This window comes from Carica papaya, chromosome 6 (assembly GCF_054855325.1).
Source record: "Carica papaya isolate Zhongbai chromosome 6, ASM5485532v1, whole genome shotgun sequence".
In the NCBI taxonomy this organism is placed as follows: domain Eukaryota; kingdom Viridiplantae; phylum Streptophyta; class Magnoliopsida; order Brassicales; family Caricaceae; genus Carica; species Carica papaya.
The window spans coordinates 949,229-967,528 of NC_142314.1; the positions used below are offsets into that span (position 1 = coordinate 949,229).

General features: G+C 33.9%; 3 protein-coding genes and 1 non-coding gene across 5 annotated transcripts; 3 read left to right on the forward strand and 1 right to left on the reverse strand.

Moving 5' to 3' along the window:
* Window positions 1-597: 597 nt before the first annotated feature.
* TRNAR-CCU (transfer RNA arginine (anticodon CCU)) lies at window positions 598-670 on the forward strand. Its single transcript has one exon. It is a non-coding gene; the product is annotated as a tRNA-Arg (tRNA).
* A 53-nt stretch (window positions 671-723) lies between these two features.
* On the forward strand, window positions 724-3,412 carry LOC148253168 (EKC/KEOPS complex subunit tprkb-like protein). 2 transcript variants are annotated; one of them, XM_088206717.1, is made up of 7 exons: window positions 724-894; window positions 991-1,103; window positions 2,019-2,085; window positions 2,393-2,515; window positions 2,608-2,691; window positions 2,800-2,886; window positions 3,006-3,412. In XM_088206717.1, the coding sequence occupies exons 2-7, from the start codon at window positions 1,033-1,035 to the stop codon at window positions 3,090-3,092; spliced, it is 519 nt and encodes a 172-aa protein (XP_088062843.1). In that variant the 5' UTR covers window positions 724-894; window positions 991-1,032; the 3' UTR covers window positions 3,093-3,412. The 2 variants fall into 2 exon arrangements, with proteins under 2 accessions (XP_088062843.1, XP_088062842.1); XM_088206716.1 differs by having other exon boundaries at window positions 724-1,103.
* A 1,288-nt stretch (window positions 3,413-4,700) lies between these two features.
* On the forward strand, window positions 4,701-8,387 carry LOC110813741 (Vacuolar import/degradation, Vid27-related protein). The gene is made up of 2 exons (XM_022040992.2): window positions 4,701-6,461; window positions 7,840-8,387. Exons 1-2 carry the CDS (start codon window positions 4,824-4,826, stop codon window positions 8,122-8,124), a joined length of 1,923 nt encoding a protein of 640 aa, XP_021896684.2. The 5' UTR covers window positions 4,701-4,823; the 3' UTR covers window positions 8,125-8,387.
* Window positions 8,388-14,637: 6,250 nt separating this feature from the next.
* RRTF1 (redox responsive transcription factor 1) lies at window positions 14,638-15,878 on the reverse strand. Its single transcript, XM_022041012.2, has one exon. The coding sequence runs from the start codon at window positions 15,764-15,766 to the stop codon at window positions 14,879-14,881; it is 888 nt and encodes a 295-aa protein (XP_021896704.1). The 5' UTR covers window positions 15,767-15,878; the 3' UTR covers window positions 14,638-14,878.
* Between the last annotated feature and the right edge of the window lie 2,422 nt (window positions 15,879-18,300).

Below are 18,300 nucleotides of genomic sequence, written 5' to 3' on the forward strand. Positions count from 1 at the left end.
ATTCACCGCCAGTATCCTTTTTTTTTTCTTCATTATGAGGCATATTCACTTGCCATTAGAATTTTGTAGATGGATACTCTATTTGAAGCTTATTATAATTGCATGTATAATTTTTAAATAGAGTAAAATATGATTAATTGAAACTATAGTAAAAAAATATTCATTCAAACTCTAGTTAAAATTGTACTATATAAATTTTATGGTTCTATCAACTTACAAATATTTTTATTGAATTAATATACGAAAGTATAATTTAAGCAATTTTACAATATTAATATAACTTAATAAAATCTATAAAATAATGGTAAATTTACAAAAAAAAGTCACGTAAATATTTAAATATTTAACCTAATGAGTTAGTTTTACGAAACCTGTTCCTCAAACATTTTTCAAATACGATATTTACAAGTGTGTTTTGTTGATTTTGTCATTAATTTCTTATAATCTACCCAACTAGTTAGAAATAATAAAATATGATATTTTAAATTGTAGCTGATTTACAAACTAGTTGAATTAGTAGTATTTCCCTCGTTTTGTTGTGGCATGATGTGGGGTTTGAAGAACTTATTTTGTAGTGATGACATCGGCAATCAATAAGCGCCTGTAGCTCAGTGGATAGAGCGTCTGTTTCCTAAGCAGAAAGTCGTAGGTTCGACCCCTACCTGGCGCGAAGATATTGTTTTTAAAAATGGCCCTTGAAATATTTTTGTAAATAATTTTCTTGTGATGTAGCTCGTTGGATTGAGCGTCTGTTTCTTAAGCAGAATGTCGTCGATTCGACCCCTACCTGGCGCGACACTCTGAAAATTTTCTATTTTTTGACCGCCTTGTTCCCGGTGAGTGAGGGTTGGAAGTTCGCGGACCTGCCTTCCACGTGGCAACCGCAGGAACCAGGTTCGAACGATAATTCGTCTCGTCTCAGGTGAAACAATCAAAATCTCCAAAACCCTAACTTCTGCAGTTACTGCCACTTTTTTTTGGGTGGAGCAGGAGCGACGAGGGGGTTCGGTTGGAGAAGAACCAGCAGCAGCCATGAAGGTCTACGAGATCGAAGAAGGAAAAACTCTCACTATTGTCCTCTTTACTGACGTCACCAACTCCAAGTAATCTCTCTCTCTCTCTGTCTCGTTGGTTATTTGGAAGAAAAAAAGATTCATGAAGGATAATTGAGTATCGTTATGATATATAATTATAGCGTTTTAGAGCGAAATGAAGTAAGAACAGGAGTAGATAGTCTCTTACTGTTATTATTATGATTCTTCTTTTTTGTAAGACTGTTGCCTAACTTCCCCGTAATCCAGTCAATTGTTGACTGTTGATGAGTAGTATCGTCAATTGACTGTAAAAGTTTCTGTGTGCTGGGAAGGAGGGAGGAGGAGCATTTAAGAACTGGTGATTGATAATTCTGCTCTTTGTTGTCATCAACTAACGGCATTAGGTCTATAAACTCAGAAAAATATTTTCAGTGGAAACGGAGTTCTATGCAAATTGAAAATGGAAGTCCAAAAACGGAGCTATTGTTGAGTAACTGAGTTTACTGTACGCCAAAATGCTAGTTACTTGTCAAACTTGCCTTCTGTTCACGCTGATTAGATGGCAGAGGTCATTTTTATTCTCGTCTTCCTAGAGCCATGTAAATGTATTTTGGAGGATTGAACCCAATTAACAAGATCTGCGAAGAAACCACCATGCCGTGTGAGCTAGAAGGGCTCTTGTGGATTGTTTTCTTTACTTAATTGAAATTATATTTGCTTAAGAATTTCTGGCATTGATGGAGGCTTTTTGTATGAACTGCATTATTTTCATGATAATAAGTTGGAAGTCGTCATTTTTGCTTTAGCTTTCATAGAGGCATGTAATTGCATTTTGGCGGCACTGAACGCACATTAGCAATCGCAATCTCTGCAAAGAGAGCATGGTGACAAGTGAACTACAAGGCTCCGGTGGATACTTTTCTTAGTTTGGTGAAGTTGTAGCTTTTACAGATGGAAATTCCTAGCGTTTCCATTATTGTGCAGGGAACTCCTTGATTCTATTCAAGCTGGGACCCTAGAGCCAGAGGTTGCGCTTCTCAATGCATCGCTTGTAAGATTCTGGACATTAATGAATATTTCACTTCTATGATATTGTTAGACAATTTTCCCAAATTAACAAACACAAAAATACTTGTGGAATTCCTTTGCAAATTTGCTATTAATTTAATTAGGAAAGGATGTAAATTCTATTAGAAGATGGTTAAGGTTAAACTTATGTGTTTATTATTTTTGGTAGTGTTTTACCACCTTCTAGATGAATTAAGCATAAAATTTCAATCAAATTCCAAAAGATTTATGAAATTATTTCAAATATAGCCTAATTTTGTAAGGTATGCCTAATATCCCCTCTGATGCAGATCCCAGACACTTTCCCTCTTCTAGCTGCGGCACATAAGACGCTTATAGCCAAGTCACGAGATTCGTTGACAACACGCACTCTTCATTCTGAGCTTGTCTACAATTATTCAGGATCTAAGCATGTAATTTGCTTTCACTTCTTTCAACTTTGACTCCATCATTTACACTTTATATGGTTTTGATATCAGAACTTTATGTTTCCTTTCTTTTCTAGATTACAGAATCTTTGAAAAGATGTGGTATCTCTGATAGTTCAACTTATGTTGTTGCTGCTCGTTTCAATTCTTCACCTGAGGAGGTGAGATTCGCTCTTGAATGCAGTATCAATCAGATTATTAATCATTTTGCATTGTGAAATCAGTCCCTTAATGCACTCATTTTAATATGTTATTTTGGTCTATATTAGATGAAGGCTGTAGAGAAACTTATTAATGGGAAAGAAATTGGTTTGGAGGAGCTGGAGAGAAGAGCTAACCAAGCCCAGATACAAAAGGTTTATAAGTGGAAAATTGGATTTTAGACTTTTAATTGACGTTCTCGAGCCAATTATATTTTCAAATTTGTCTTCATGCTCTGTCTAACAACTGACGACTACTGTATAATCTTCTTCAGCATTACAAAATATCTGCTGCGGAACTGGGAGCATCTACTCTTGCAGATGCAATCACATGCCGCATTGCAGCCCGTGATGCTTTGTGAAAATGGTGCTGTACCATCTGCTTATCTTCGTGCAGTTACATAAGTTTTCGCATGAAATAGAAGGATGCTTGGAAGATTTCAGAAGGAAGAAAAGGCAATGCGATTTAAAACTCAACAAGTCTCATCAGGATGTCTGCAAAATCAGTCTTATCTGAGAAGCAATGGTGAAGGTAGGTCAAGAAGTTTTAGATTGAGTATTTATTCTTCTGGTTGCTTAGATGGTTATAGACTTGGCTAAACATGGAAATTCAGTTTTACATTGATTATTAAATGTAAAATTAATCTACTATGGGAATGGATATACCTTCGCTTTGATGATCGATTTTCGCATTCATAATTACCACGTTACCAGTATTGATGATGCGATTAGATCCCACGAGAGGAAAAGGCGATTGGTTAGATTTATTTATTTATTTATTGAACAAACTAGTATGTAAACTAGTTTGATTAGAAAATAAGCTATGATGCAAGATTGTCTTATAAGCTTATGGCTTATAAGTAAAAGTAATAAGCTTTCTACTCACCATTAGTGCAACAATATATCCATATTACTCAGCTTGTATTGAGGTAAAATAGTAAAACTAATTGATGGTGAGTGAATGAAAGCTGGTAAAAAGTTGAACTGTAATAATTAATTTTCAGAATGTTAAATTGCTTTGGTGGGTGAAAATAAAATGGCCGAGCAAAACCTAAAACTGGAATAACATTATTCTAAGAGGGGATAGGTCTGTCACGCGATCCAAACACGGTGTATAGGATTTTGTGAAATGATTCCACGGAATGTCTCAGGTTAGTTATTTCCTTCCTCAGGAAGTAAACCCTTTTGGACGTTGGATCAACGCCAACTGGCAATAGCCGGTGATACAAAGGGGAGGTTGTTTTTACAATTTTACCCTTGTATTTTCTTGCTCTATGCATTATGTACTTTTTCTCAATTCTCTCTTTTTTTTTTTTTTTTTTTTTTTTTCTTATTACCTTTTTTTTTTGTTTTTTAAATTTCTAAAATTATAATTTCCTGGTACTTGATTTATTTAAAAAAGTACAAGAATTTCGTAAAATTATTTAATTATTTAAAAAAGTTTAGCATTAAATACATTAATATCATGTTCAAAATAATGGAAGTTGCATGCATGGTTCTTTTTGTATTTGCCATATGATTCTCAATTTCTTTAACTCCCATAATTAAAAGAGAAAAAAATCAATTTATTTACTTATAAAGCTATTCTTTTTTTTTTTCTCTTTCAGTGATGCTTCATCTTGACAATAATAAATAATGAGTAAGAAAATATCAATTTATTTACTTAAAATTATGTTTTGAATAAACTAAAAATTTATATAAAATTTATTTATAAATGTATATATTTTAATTGGAAAAAATATATGTAAAATTATATAATTTGGGTTTATTTACATTTCTACACTACATCAATTATTAATGTAATATAAATTTTATAAATAAATATATCTAAAGAAAGTTTTTTTAAAAAATAGTACTAAAAGCAAAAGGGCAAAAAAAAAAAAACAGAAAAAACAATAATTAAAAAAGAAAAAAAAAAGTTGAAACCGGTGATAGTCGGTGATAGTGCATCGTCTATAAAAACCGGTAACTGCCTTCGAATCTGATCCGCAACACAAACTCCCAAAAATATTTTGAAATTTCGCACTCAAAATCATTTTCAGATATCTCAATTTCTCTCTCTGTCTCTCTCACCTGAACCAGAGTGCTGAATCATGGGGACTTCTCAAAGCCGTGAAGATCACCTTACAGACTCAGATTCAGAATATGAACCAGAAGAAGAGGAACAATACGTCGACGCGGAGGATGGAAAGAAGCCCGCGTCCTCTTCAGGTACTACACGCTCAAAACCTATGAATTCTCTCGATGATATCGACCAGAAACTCAAATCACTGAAACTCAAATACCCATCAGGGCAAAACCCTAAGATAAAAAACCAAGTTAAGCTTTATCTACATATCGGTGGCAACACCCCTAAGGCCAAATGGATCATTTCTGATAAATTAACCTTTTATAAATTTATAAAGACATCTATAATTAGGGGTGATCATGGCGATGATTACGAGGATGGGGAAGAATCAGATGGCGAGGGTGAGTCCTGGTGGGTCTTGAAAGTGGGTTCCAAAGTTACGTCTAGGGTTTCTACTGATATGCAATTGAAGATGTTTGGCGACCAACGTAGAATTGATTTTGTGAGTAACGGTGTGTGGGCCTTGAAGTTTTTTACTGATGAACAGTATAGGATGTTTGTGACTCGGTTTCAGAATTGTTTGTTTGAGAATGTTTATAGGATTAAGGCAACTGAGGAGAATAAGATTAAGGTCTATGGGATGGAGTTTATTGGTTGGGTGAACCCAGAGGTGGCAGATGATTCTATGTGGGAGGATGCAGAGGATTCCCCGTGGAGGAGTCCTCGTAAGGTAGCTACACCAGTGAAGGGAAGTCAGGAAACGGTGGAGGAGATTGAGGAGGCTGCAAATGGTGGTGTGCAGAGTGTAGCGTTGGGTGCATTAGATAATAGTTTCTTGGTGAATGATTTAGGTGTTCAGGTTTATAGGAACTACCGTGATGGAATTCATGGGAAAGGTGTCTGTGTGAGGTTTGATGGTGAGAATTCTAGACCTGGTTCGAGCTTAGGACAGTCAACCCCGAAAAAGGCGCTTTTAATGAGGGCAGAGACGAATATGATGCTAATGAGTCCAGATAAGGAAGGGAAGCCTAATACGTCAGGGATTAAGCAGGTAGATATTGAGACAGGAAAGATTGTTACGGAATGGAAGTTTGAGAAGGACGGCACTGGTATTACAATGAGGGATATAACTAGTGATTCAAAGGGATCACAACTGGATCCATCCGAATCTACCTTTTTGGGTTTGGATGATAACAGGCTGTGTCAATGGGATATGAGAGATAGGAAAGGGATGGTGCAGAACATAACAAGAACTGATTCACCAGTGTTGAACTGGACACAGGGACATCAATTCTCTAGAGGGACTAATTTTCAGTGCTTTGCAACGACTGGAGATGGATCAATTGTTGTTGGATCACTTGATGGAAAGATAAGGCTGTACTCAAAGACATCTATGAGGCAGGCTAAGACTGCTTTTCCTGGGCTTGGATCACCAATTACTCATGTTGATGTTACTTATGATGGGAAATGGGTGCTTGGCACAACAGATACATATCTGATTCTTATCTGCACTCTGTTCACGGATAAAGATGGAAAGACAAAGACAGGCTTCAGTGGGCGTATGGGAAACAGGATTCCTGCCCCGAGATTGCTGAAGCTAACTCCATTGGACTCACACTTGGCAGGGAAGGACAATAAGTTTCATGGTGGCCATTTCTCGTGGGTAAGCTTACATATCCTTTCTTCTAGGTCAAATTTTCCACTTACATTGTTAACTTGGTAGCTTTGTATTGTCTTTTAATTCTTTAATTTCCCATATTAGCTGGAAATTTTATCCAATTTAAACTCTAGACTGGTTACTTATATCTGCATGCCGTTTATTGGATTATGAATGATGTTCTATTTGAAACTTATTACATGCAGGATTTTGCTAGGTTATCATGAAAGACGTAAAAGTTTCCATAGTATTGAAATCATTCTTTTTTCCATCTGTTCATTTAGTGAAAAACTGAATCCCCTTCCATATGACGAACATCTCTATAACTATGCAGTGTTTCTAATTATAACTGAATGCTGGCTAGAAAGGGTAAGATTTTTATCTGACAGCTTTTATGGAATGGAACAAATTTGGCATGAAGTAATATTTTACTGCAAGTAATTTATGACTCATCTTGCCTAATAAGAAACTTCATGATCGGTATTAGCGCCATAAAACGTGTCATCATATTTATTGTATATCTATAAGTTTCTATTATTTTCTTCTGTATGAAAAATTGTCTGCAATGAGTTCCAGATTCTTTGCATATTAGAGAAGATATGCATGCCTATGCGAGCCTGCTTTTCTCTGTTAAAGCATCTTTGGAAGATCTAAAGTTAGTGGCTGCATCAGAGAAAGTCTTGCTTTTTAGATCAAGTGTCTGTTGCATATACTTTCTTGAAATCATGTCCTTAGAATCTTCTATTTTATTTTGATTTATATCCTCCATTTGGATTCATCTTAAGACCATACATCTAATTAATCTGTAATAGTTACTCTGTATATAATGATGATAGGTCACTTGGAAAATTTCACGGTGTTGAATTAAATTCTTGACTCGCTTGCGGTAATTATGTTTTGACCTTTTTTTCTGTCTTGCCCCCATAGGATGTTGCTAGTTTGGAAGATAGTCAGAAATATTCGTAAATTTCGATAAGTGAATGGTATCCAGGGAAAAGGCTCGATTGTGAATGATATTCTTTGTCTCTTTTGTTCTGTTCACTTTATTGCAAGTAAAAGATTATTGATTCTTTGTTTGTTTCTCGACAAAAGCCAAGGAAAGTGGTTTTCACTCTATAATACATTGGAGATTTTTCAGTCTGGTTTTCCATGAGGGAAGGAAAAATCTGCTTCTTCTAGGCTGCACTTTCCTGTGCAAGTCTAAGAGGTGGATATAGCGGCGGTTTTAAGTTTTAAATTCCCTTTCATCCGACTCATCTGGTTTGTTGTTCAAATGATACTTCTTCTCATCATTGTAAGAAATTTAGTTGTACTGATACTGTGGTTAGTTCTATTCTTAGTTCCGTGGATGAATTGATCTCTCACAACCAATATTGTCTTTCAGGTGACCGAGAGCGGGAAACAAGAGCGCCATCTTGTTGCAACAGTTGGCAAGTTCAGCGTAATATGGGACTTCCAGCGAGTGAAGAACAGCGGCCACGAGTGCTACCAGAATCAGCAAGGACTCAAGAGCTGCTACTGTTATAAGATCGTCTTGAAGGATGAATCCATCGTGGAAAGTCGTTTTATGCACGAAAAATATGCAGTTAGCGACTCTCCTGAAGCTCCACTTGTGGTAGCAACCCCAATGAAAGTCAGCTCTATCAGTCTCTCCGGCAAGCGACGGTGATGTCTTGTGGAAACATTGGAAACATCTTTGTTCATATTTTTCTGCTGTTACTGCTACATTTGGATCTCCATAACCATTTTCTTCATAGTTTTTACCCTCTTCTTTTTCCTTGTAAATTAGCAGGGCTTGACTTGGGCTTGTGCTTGTAATTGTTTCATTTTATATCACTTTCTATATATACATATAGCTCTGTTTCTATGTCTGTATTCATGTTTAAGTCATGATTCAATGTAGTTTTAATAAAATGTGGGATTTTTTTTTTATTTGTCCAAAATTTTCCTACTTTGGAGATTTTTCTAGCTTTCTCAATTTTTTATTTTTCACTATTTATTTTTTAAAAATATATAGTAGGTATATAGCAGCCACATGCAGGATACATTTGTATGTATACAGTTTTTTTCATGAGGGAACTCAAATTAACCTTGAATATTTTTGCCTCCCATGTTCTTAAAATTTTAATTTATTGCAAGTCTCCAAACTAAACAAATATATTGTTACGATATTTACTTCACTCGTAAATATAATAAATTTATTAATTTATATTTTAATTTTATTAATATATTAATAAATTATTATTATATTTTATTAAATTAAATATTATATATCAATTACTGTTAATTATTAATTATCTTACAAACATTACATATAAAAAATTCTCATTACCAAAAAAGTCAACTCTAAATTTAGGAGTTGGCATTTATTTGATACTACATCATCAATCCACTTAGTTCACAAGAGAGATATATTTTTGACTTATAAAACTTGCCCAATAATATATTTTACAATGAAAATAAAAATTGAATAAATAATTAAATTATTTCATGAAATTTTACATTTATTATAATTTAATTTTCAATACAATATGATTCTCTAATATTTTATATTTATTTTAAATATTTAATTTTCTTTTATTTTTTAACAAAGAGCTAAAACTAATTAAATTAAATTTGAACACTTTTAAAAAAATAATAACTTAATTAATTAATCAAAATCATTTTTCTAACTTATTTTTTTTAAGTCTTCAACTATAATTTAACCAGTTTTTAACTTTTTTCCACTAAATAACGGAACCCTTATTTTAAGTAAGTACATTTAACTTTAAAACGTTTTATCTGATACTTATCGTTACGGTTTTTCTCAAAATCAAACTATGAACACAAATATCCAAATGACATTTCAATTTCATGCATAGGATCAACAATTCTTCCTCTATAACCTACTTATTGGGAACCCTGAGGATCCATAAAGATATTTCTCTCCTCGTTGACCCAATATTAAGATTTGACAATTAACCTGGCTGTCCTCATACCCTGTCCGTTAATGGGTGCCAAAAACACCATCATCTCAATACTCTATCTGGTACGAGAGTGAACCATATCTCCCAAAACCCCTCCAGTATGAAATTTTTCAGCCCCGTCTAACTGAGCTAATGTCTACGGTATGATTCCTTATGTACTATGTCTGTCCACCCTCTCTTAGGATACCCAGTAAGCTTTTATTTATTTAGATTCTCATCATCCAATCAACCACCAAAGCATACCAAAGTCTCATTTTATATTCACCGATTAGTTTAAACAGCATTTAAGCAAGCAATATAGTTTAACATAACTAATAACCAAATAAAAAATTTAAGAGGGATCAAATAAATCATATAATAGAGAATGCCATAAAAACTATCAATTTAAATACGTATAATATAATAGTAAATAATTTAGGTAGTACAAAAAAATAAACAGAAAATCAAGACAAATATGAACTAACAATTTTCAACTCCACTAGTGACCTATAATTATTTTAAATTTTTTTTAATTTTTACAAAACACAAAATTATCCATCATTAAACATCAGTTTATTGTAACTGAGGATAGGGTGAGGATCCTTACCTAGATCAGTGTTTTGAAACGTTATACTATCTACTACGTTTCCTAACGAGTTTCGAGTATCTTGAATTTTTTTTGTAGGAATCAAAATACTCGTCACATATTTAAAAATACCTCAAAAATTCAAAATTGGTGTTAAAAATCTTTTTCGGCCAATTTTAGGGTTCTAGCACAGCAGCAGTGCCGTGCTCCGACATCCACGGCGGTGGTTTACCTCAGTCTGGCTAATTACAGCCAGTTTTGGCCGGTTTTACATGTATTCATGTGAAAAAACCGTTAGAGGGCCTCGATTGGCCATAAAATCAAAAGAAATCGAACCTACTGGCAAAAAATCTTCGGGTGCAATGGCTTCACCGATTCTCCTTAGCAGCTAGAGTTTCTTTTTTGGCTAACCTACATAGAAAAGGATAGTGAACACCATGGTAAAAAAATTGTGTGAAACGAGAAATGAGAAGGGACTTATCGGAGGAATTTTAGAATTTTGGTCGCGGCAGCTCCACCAGGCTATATTCGCAGTTTTCAGCTCGCCCGCCATCCCTTTTGCTCTTATATGGCCATAAGGAGACTTGGAATCGAATTTCGAGCGGGAAGAAAAAAATTTTACCTTTTTTGGCAGTCGGCAGTGGATCCGGTGTGGCGGCAGATAGGAGTCGGTCTCTTTCCCGGCGTCTGGTTCTTCTTCTCCGGCGAGGGCAGGTGCGACTAGAGTTAGGGTTTCCTGAAATATGATGTTTAAATACCCATTAGGCGTCGATCTGAGCCGTCCATTCGCGTCGACGTAGAGTGATGAGAGTCGTCCAACAATTGCCTCTTTAGGCCGATTGTGTGATCGAATCTGTATCGTTCATCGTGATTAATCTTGTACGTCCGATTGTTCCTAAAGAGAAAATGCATTTGAGCCGTCTGTGCGCACGAAATATGATTGAGACCATCAGATTACCAAGCATGCGAATTGCTTGTGTGGCGCCAATGTCAGCATGTTTTGCCACGCAGCATGCTCTGCCTCGTTGTAGCTGCTAACTGGGCCATCCCACGTGGCCAAATTTCTCTTTTTTGTAATTTTACCCTCCCGTTTTAAAGTTTTCTTTTAAAAACATCTCATTTATTCAAAATTTCACCTATTTTTCTTAAAATTATTTTTAATTTCGTTCTTATTTTATTTTTTCTCAATAATTTGAATAAAAATAAAATAAAATAAATTATTTATATAACTTTTATAAATAAAAAAGATTATCCTATACTGATTTTCGGGTTCAGGTATTACATTAATTATTAATTTAAAATAAATTATCATAATTAAATAAAAATTAATTGAAATTTCGATTTCTAAATTTTGATTATCAAAGTGAATAATTAGTTATTTATGTCAAAGTCCGGAACTTAAATGAAAATAAAATCATAAATTAAATGCAGAATCAAAATAATAAAGTTAGGGTTTACATTCCTTACACAATACTTTAAAAGACCCTAAAAATTATCAATTGAGTTGTGCATAGTATAATAGTAACCAAATATAGGTAATACATGAACATAAATAGGAAATTGAAACGATCATGAACTAATAGGTTTCAGCTCTACTAGTGATATGTAATTATTTTTAAGGTCTCTAATTTTTCGTAAAAATATACTATTATTAATTATTAAGCCTCAATTTGCCGTAATGGAGAAAAGGATGAGGGATCTTTACCCAGATCAGTGTTTTCGGACGTCGCATCATCTACTACGCATTCTAATGGGTATCGAATTTTCTAAATTATTCATGCAGAATCTAAAACACTTATTACGTACCTAAAAATACAATAGAAATCCAAAATCAGTGTCCAAAATTTGTTTCGACTAATTTCGGGGTCTCAGCACTTCACTAGCTCCGCTGCCAATGGTGGCAGTTCACCTCAGCCTAGCCAGTTTCGGCCGGTTTCAGCCGCTTTTATACATATCCCTGCAGAAAAATATGTTAGGGGGTATCGATTATGAAAAAAATCAGAAAATGAAAACCTACTAGTGTTGGGATTTTTCAGGTACGGCGGTTTCGCCAGCTCACTTTCGCGACTGGAATTTTTTCTTTGGTCAATCTATAAAAAATAGAACGAAGAACACAACGGTAAAAAAATTACGTAAAACAGGAATCGGAAAGGGGTTCATTAGAGGGGGTTACGAGTTCTGCTTATGGCGCCGCCGCCAGGCTTTGCCCGTAGTTTTTGGCTCACTCGCCGTTTGTTTTGCTCCGATATAGCCACATAGGTACTCAAAATCGAATTTCAAGCGGGTAGGAGAATTTTTACTTTTTTTAGCAGTCATAAGTGGCTCCAGTGCGGTGGCAGTCGGCGGTCGGCTCCCTTATCCGGTGACTAGTTCTTCTTCTCGGACGGGAGGCTGACGGTTAGGGTTTAGATTTAGTATGATGCAAAATATTTATACCCATATTGCGTTAATTTTGATCATTCATCGCGTTTAATCTTGACCGTTCGATGGCGCTTAAGGAGAAAATGAATCTGGACCGTTTATCGCATTTGATCTCGACTGTTGGATTGCACTTAAAGAAGAAATGAATATAAACCATTCATCACAATTTGATCTCGACCATCTAATCACGTTTAAAGGGGGAACAAATCCAGGCTGTCCACACCGCATGATCGATCCTGGGTCGTTCGATCGTAGGGTACGTGGATCACCTGCGTGGCACCGATGTCAGCGTGCCTTAACACACAGCGTGCTCCGATTTATCGGGATTGCTAACTGGACAGTTTTACGTGATAAAATTTTTCTTATTTGCACTCCAAACCCTAGTTTCTGATTTTTCTTTTAAAAATATAATCCCAAACCTAAATTTTCACATCTTTTTTTCAAAATTATTTTCAATTTCATTCATAACCTATTTTTTCTTATAAATTCAACAAAAATTAAAATAAATTAATTTAAAAATAATTTTTTTATATATTTAAAATATTAAAATTAATCTCAGACCAAATTCTGGACTTGAATATTACAGTTTATATAAACTTTAATTTAAAATCACATACGAATAATTCAATTTGCTGGACTTTTATCTTAATTTGATTTTTTATTTCGTAGTTAATTTTCACACATTAAAATTAAATTTCTCTCAAATATAATCAAAATTATAAAACTAATGAGAATTATAAAAGCCTATAAGAATTTTTAGTTTGATTAAAATTTATGCAGGTACTAGTGCATAATTTTTTTATTTACAATTTAATTCCAAAGTTTTTGTTTGTTTGTTTTAAATAGTTATTTTTTTATTCTCTAATAAAAAAATTAAAATAACTAAATTTCATTTAAATATTATAATTTTCAATAATTATTTTAATTATTATTAATTTATTAGTTAAAATTATTATCAAATTAATTTTTAAAACATATAAATTTTACTTAATTATTTTAGTTTTTTTCTGTTAAAAATAAAATAAAATTAATCATTCCAAACAATTAAAAAAATATAATAAAGTAAATTATAACAAAAAAATTAAAAATTAAAATATAAAAAGTCTCAATTTTTAAATATTTATTTACTAATTTATATTATTTTTAAAAAAAATTACTTATATATTGGGATTATTTAAAACAAAATTAAGTGGAGACCCTTAACCTTCCAAGTCAGACGACCAAAATTACATACAGCGTGGTAACAGCGCGTGGAGGTCAAACGATATTACTGGATAATTTAATTAATATTATTATATTCACAAAATCGTTTCAACATGATGATCCATCTGTGACTGACCTAAACTGCATTTATTATTTTAAACATGCACATATTATACGCGCATGTTTGGTCAGGTTTATGGACTAAACGACACCGTTTTAATTAAAAAAAAACAAAAACAAAGTTTCCCCACGATTCAGAAAAAAAAAAGTAATCATATATTTGGGACCTCCTCAACTTTTTTAACCCCGGCTTTTCGGTTTACTCAAATATTAAACTCGATTATTCGCACGTGATTGAATTCGCATGTTTTAAACGTGGTTAAAAAAAAAAAGATTAAAAGAAAACAACCACGTGCGTTAACTTTTTATTTTATTTATTTTTGGGGTCAGCCTTTTTGTCGAAAACATTTATTTCCCTTTTTAATTAAAAAATGTTTGTCGATTTTTTTTTTAATTAAGGAAATTATTTCGTGATTTAAATTTATTTAAATAATTATTAAACTTTTTTAAAATATAAATATGGATTTTTTTTTTTTTTTTGTTTAATGGTTTCTTAAAATTATAAAGGAAAATTCGAGGTAGTTAGATCCAATAAAAACAGAGCACAGGTCTTTTGTGTTGTAATCTTGAAGTGTGGGACCCACTGGTCTTTTTCATCAGGGGGAGATTTTGATTTGCAAATCTTACTTATCCTATTCCCCCGCGTGGGTCCCACATATTTCTGGCAGTCAAACAGTTGAATGAGGTTGTTTAGGTCAAAACTTATTTAATAAATCCATTTCAAATTATTATTTTTTTTTTAAAATGTCAATTATTTGGTATAAAATTAAAAAATATATATATATTTTATGGAGGAATTTCAATGTCCATATTTTTTTTTCCTTTTAAAAAAAATTTAATTGAGAGCGAATTTTGATTTGAGGGAAAATAAAAAATGCTTTTTATATTAACAATTTTAAGGAAAAAATTAGCAAAAAAATATACTTTCATTATTTTTGCAAAAACAGAGAATTCCGTTAAAAAATTACAGAAATTGTACAGTTAACTGTCTCTGGAGATCAGCCTGTTAACTATATAAACTACCTCGTCTTGAGACGAAATAGAGGAGTACTAAAACGGTGTAGTATTGCGACTAAATTTTCTTCCTTGAAAGAGAATTCAAAAAATAATTCTCAAGAAAGTACAGGAAATTCCGACGATCTCAAGCTTCAGGAACTGAGAGTGTTGGCAGTGGTGGCGGAATCTGAAGAATCGCCATGGCAGAAATCCATCATCGTTATCCACTCCTGGATGTAGTCTAATTCGCCGATTCCGAATTCTAAGAGTTCATTCTCCTTCCCCTTTCCGAATTCGAAGATTTCCTTCCCCTTTCCGCTCTCCATTTCCGTGGAAAATACGCCATCATTAATCTTCGAACTCTCTGTTTCTTGCTGTTGTTTTTGTTTTTTGAGCGAGGTTGTTTGCTCATTTTCGGCTGGCGGCAGCGAGGTGTAGTCAACGAAGGGGAAATTCAGCTTGGCTCTAGGCCCACGGAAGTCAATAGCGGCGCGGTCGTAGGCTCTGGCGGCTTCCTCGGCGGTGTTGAAGGTTCCTAGCCAAACACGAGTGGCTCTGCGCGGATCTCGGATCTCTGCTGCCCATTTTCCCCACGGCCTCTGCCTCACTCCCCTGAAATTCTTCTTCACCCGCTTTTTTCCCTTCCCTTTCTTATTACCTCCTCCCTCCACCACCGCCGAAGCTGCATCCTGCTGAGTTGGCGGGAAAAAATTGCAACCCAAGCAACCTTCAATCCTGCAAACTTGACACGTGTCCAGCTCCGTTGGAGGCAGTACCGCGTTCCCCGAAGCGGTAAACGACGCCGAATTATTAACGCCGAAAGCATCAGCAGTCGCATTGGTGGATGATTCCGTGCCGGAAATCACGTGCTTCAAGGCGGATACCATGACGGACAGCTCTTGTTCGGGGGAGAGGCGTACGAAAGAGGTTGGAGACGGAATCGGAGTCGGAATTTGAATCGGAACCGTGGGGAAAATCTCCGTCGCCGTCGTTGAAGTCAAAGCCCCGGTAACTCTGGGCCGTTTGAGGGAGCTTTGCATGGATGTGAATGAATTATTCTTCTTCGTTTTTCCAAATTGATTCTTCTTCTTCTTCTTCTGCTCTGCTCTGTAAGTGTTGACAGTTGCTTAGTTCGTTTTGGGAGAGAGAAGGGAGAGTTTTCGCGTTTATATACGGTTTTGATCGAAATTGACACGTGGCAGTGCCAGCTGTCACACAAAGAGCACACGGACTTGCGAGGGTTCGAGGCACGTGCAAAAATCAAATCCGGATATTCCTATACTAATAAAGGGTGAAGTAGCTCCTGTGACGATACGACCCATAGCGTGACATGGACCATGACGTCATCGCATGAATAGACGCGGGAAGCGGATGTCGCTTTCAAGTTCCTTATAATCGGTAGTTACAAAAATGTGGGGACACGGTGTCTCGCAATTAGCCTTTTCTATTTATAAATGAAAGGCCGACTGCTGCTGATTCTGCCACTGAAGCCTTGGAAGTTTCTAAACTTCAGATGAAATTTATTTTATTTTATTTTACAAATATGTAATTTTTAAATATTTAAATAAATAAATAAATACGTATAAATATGTAAATTTAGAAAATAAAAATAAAAAATTAACTAGAAAGTTTGACTTGGCCTGAGGTCAACAGGAAACCAATAGACAGAATACGTTGGGTATTGGCCGGAGGGGCGCTGTTTGAATAAAGGGCACAGCTGGCACTTTTCCGCATGCGTGATTGGACGCCTTCGGCTCTGAAAGTTTAAACGACGCTGACAAAAACACCACGTGCCTATTTTGAGCAAATTATGAATTTAATTTCTTTTTAAAAAAAAAAAAAAACCAATGGGAATAAAAGTCAATGAAAGTCAAAACGTAGTATGAAATGAAATAAATAATAGTTTTTATATAAAGTTTGAACATAATAAAGTTAAGAAATTAAATAATAATAGCTAATTATTTATTTAATTTATACAAATTATTCACACTAAATGTTAGGGGAGAAGATGATGTATGAAATAATTATTTTTATTTTTTTCAATTCATGTATAACGTTGGATATAAATATTTTGTTATTTAATTTTTTTTATATTAACCAAGTACGAAAGGAAATTTTGTTATTTTTATAAAAAAATTTATAAATCAGATATTGAAATAATTTTTGAAGTTAAAGTGTCAAAATGTGCATTGTTCGAACTTCTAAGTTAAACAGGTGGTGAAATCCCATAAAGGATCCGCTGTTTTGTTCTGTATGTGTGCGTATATATATATATATACATATCCGTTAAGATTAAAAATAAAGTAACCCTATATATATGAGGTGTGCGTGTGTTTGTGTTTTCTTTTCCATTACTACGTAAACCTCTTCTTTTTTATATAAGAATAATTGAGAAGAACATAGGGAAAACAAAGAAACCCTAATAGGGTTTTCCAAATAACTTCAAAAATATATTTATAATGCCAACCATATTTACACTAATATTATACTAAAAAATAATACTCAATATAGCTTTTTTTTTCATGATCATAAAATACTTTTTCTTTATGTAATATCTATTTGAATCACATGTACTGAAAAAATAATATAAATAATTATAAACATTTAGTTTATAATTGAAGCAAATCTAAAAATAGTATAAATTATAGAATTTATTTGTAAATTCACATTTATTTTACTTATAGTAAATATAAATCCCAATTTCATATGAAATTAGTTTATATAAAATTTTAAAACAATTAAAAATTGTGGTATCATTTCAAAATTTGTACTTATTATAACCATGATGCTATATTATAACTGTATGGTTAATATCCATAACTATTACTATTAAAATACTTCTATGTTATAAAATATTTAACTCGATTTATAATTATTGTATTTAGAGGGAATTATTTTGTCCGGGGTTAAAAAGCATGATAGGGAATATTGAAGTTTAACACCACGTGATCTTTTTTAAAAGAAGTTAAACATGAAAAATGCGAGGAACAAATAATAATTACTTCGGAAATCATCAAGAGTGAAAAGTACCGGGTCGGGAAACATCCGAGACCTTTTGGAATCTAAGCATAAAGTTCGTCACGACCCTAAAAAAAAAAAAGAACAGAAAGAAAGAAAAAGTGATGCTAGAAATACCAAGATGTGTAAATTGTGTGGGAGTTGAAATAAAGCACGTGCTCAAAGAAAAGAGAACAGAGGAAAATTAGAGAAAGAACAGGTGTTCTGACAATTGAACCCACATGTAAACTAAAACGGAGAATCAGAACGCATAAAACGGTGACAAAGATTCGCTTTCATGACAGAAGGGCAGTGACTGTCGACTCCAGTGCGCGCGCTCTCACGCAATTGACCAAGCTGTTGAGGAATAGGCGAATGGGGGTTCAGGAAAATGGATGTTACTCACTGACTCACAGGTTTCCACGAAGCTTTTGATGATCGTCATTGAAAACACTAAAAACAACGAGTATTTTGATATATACATATATATATATATATGTAGATATAGGTATAGATAGAGTTATGTTCCTTTTTTGGTTTTGCTCTCTATTGGACAATACACGTCGGATATCGAACT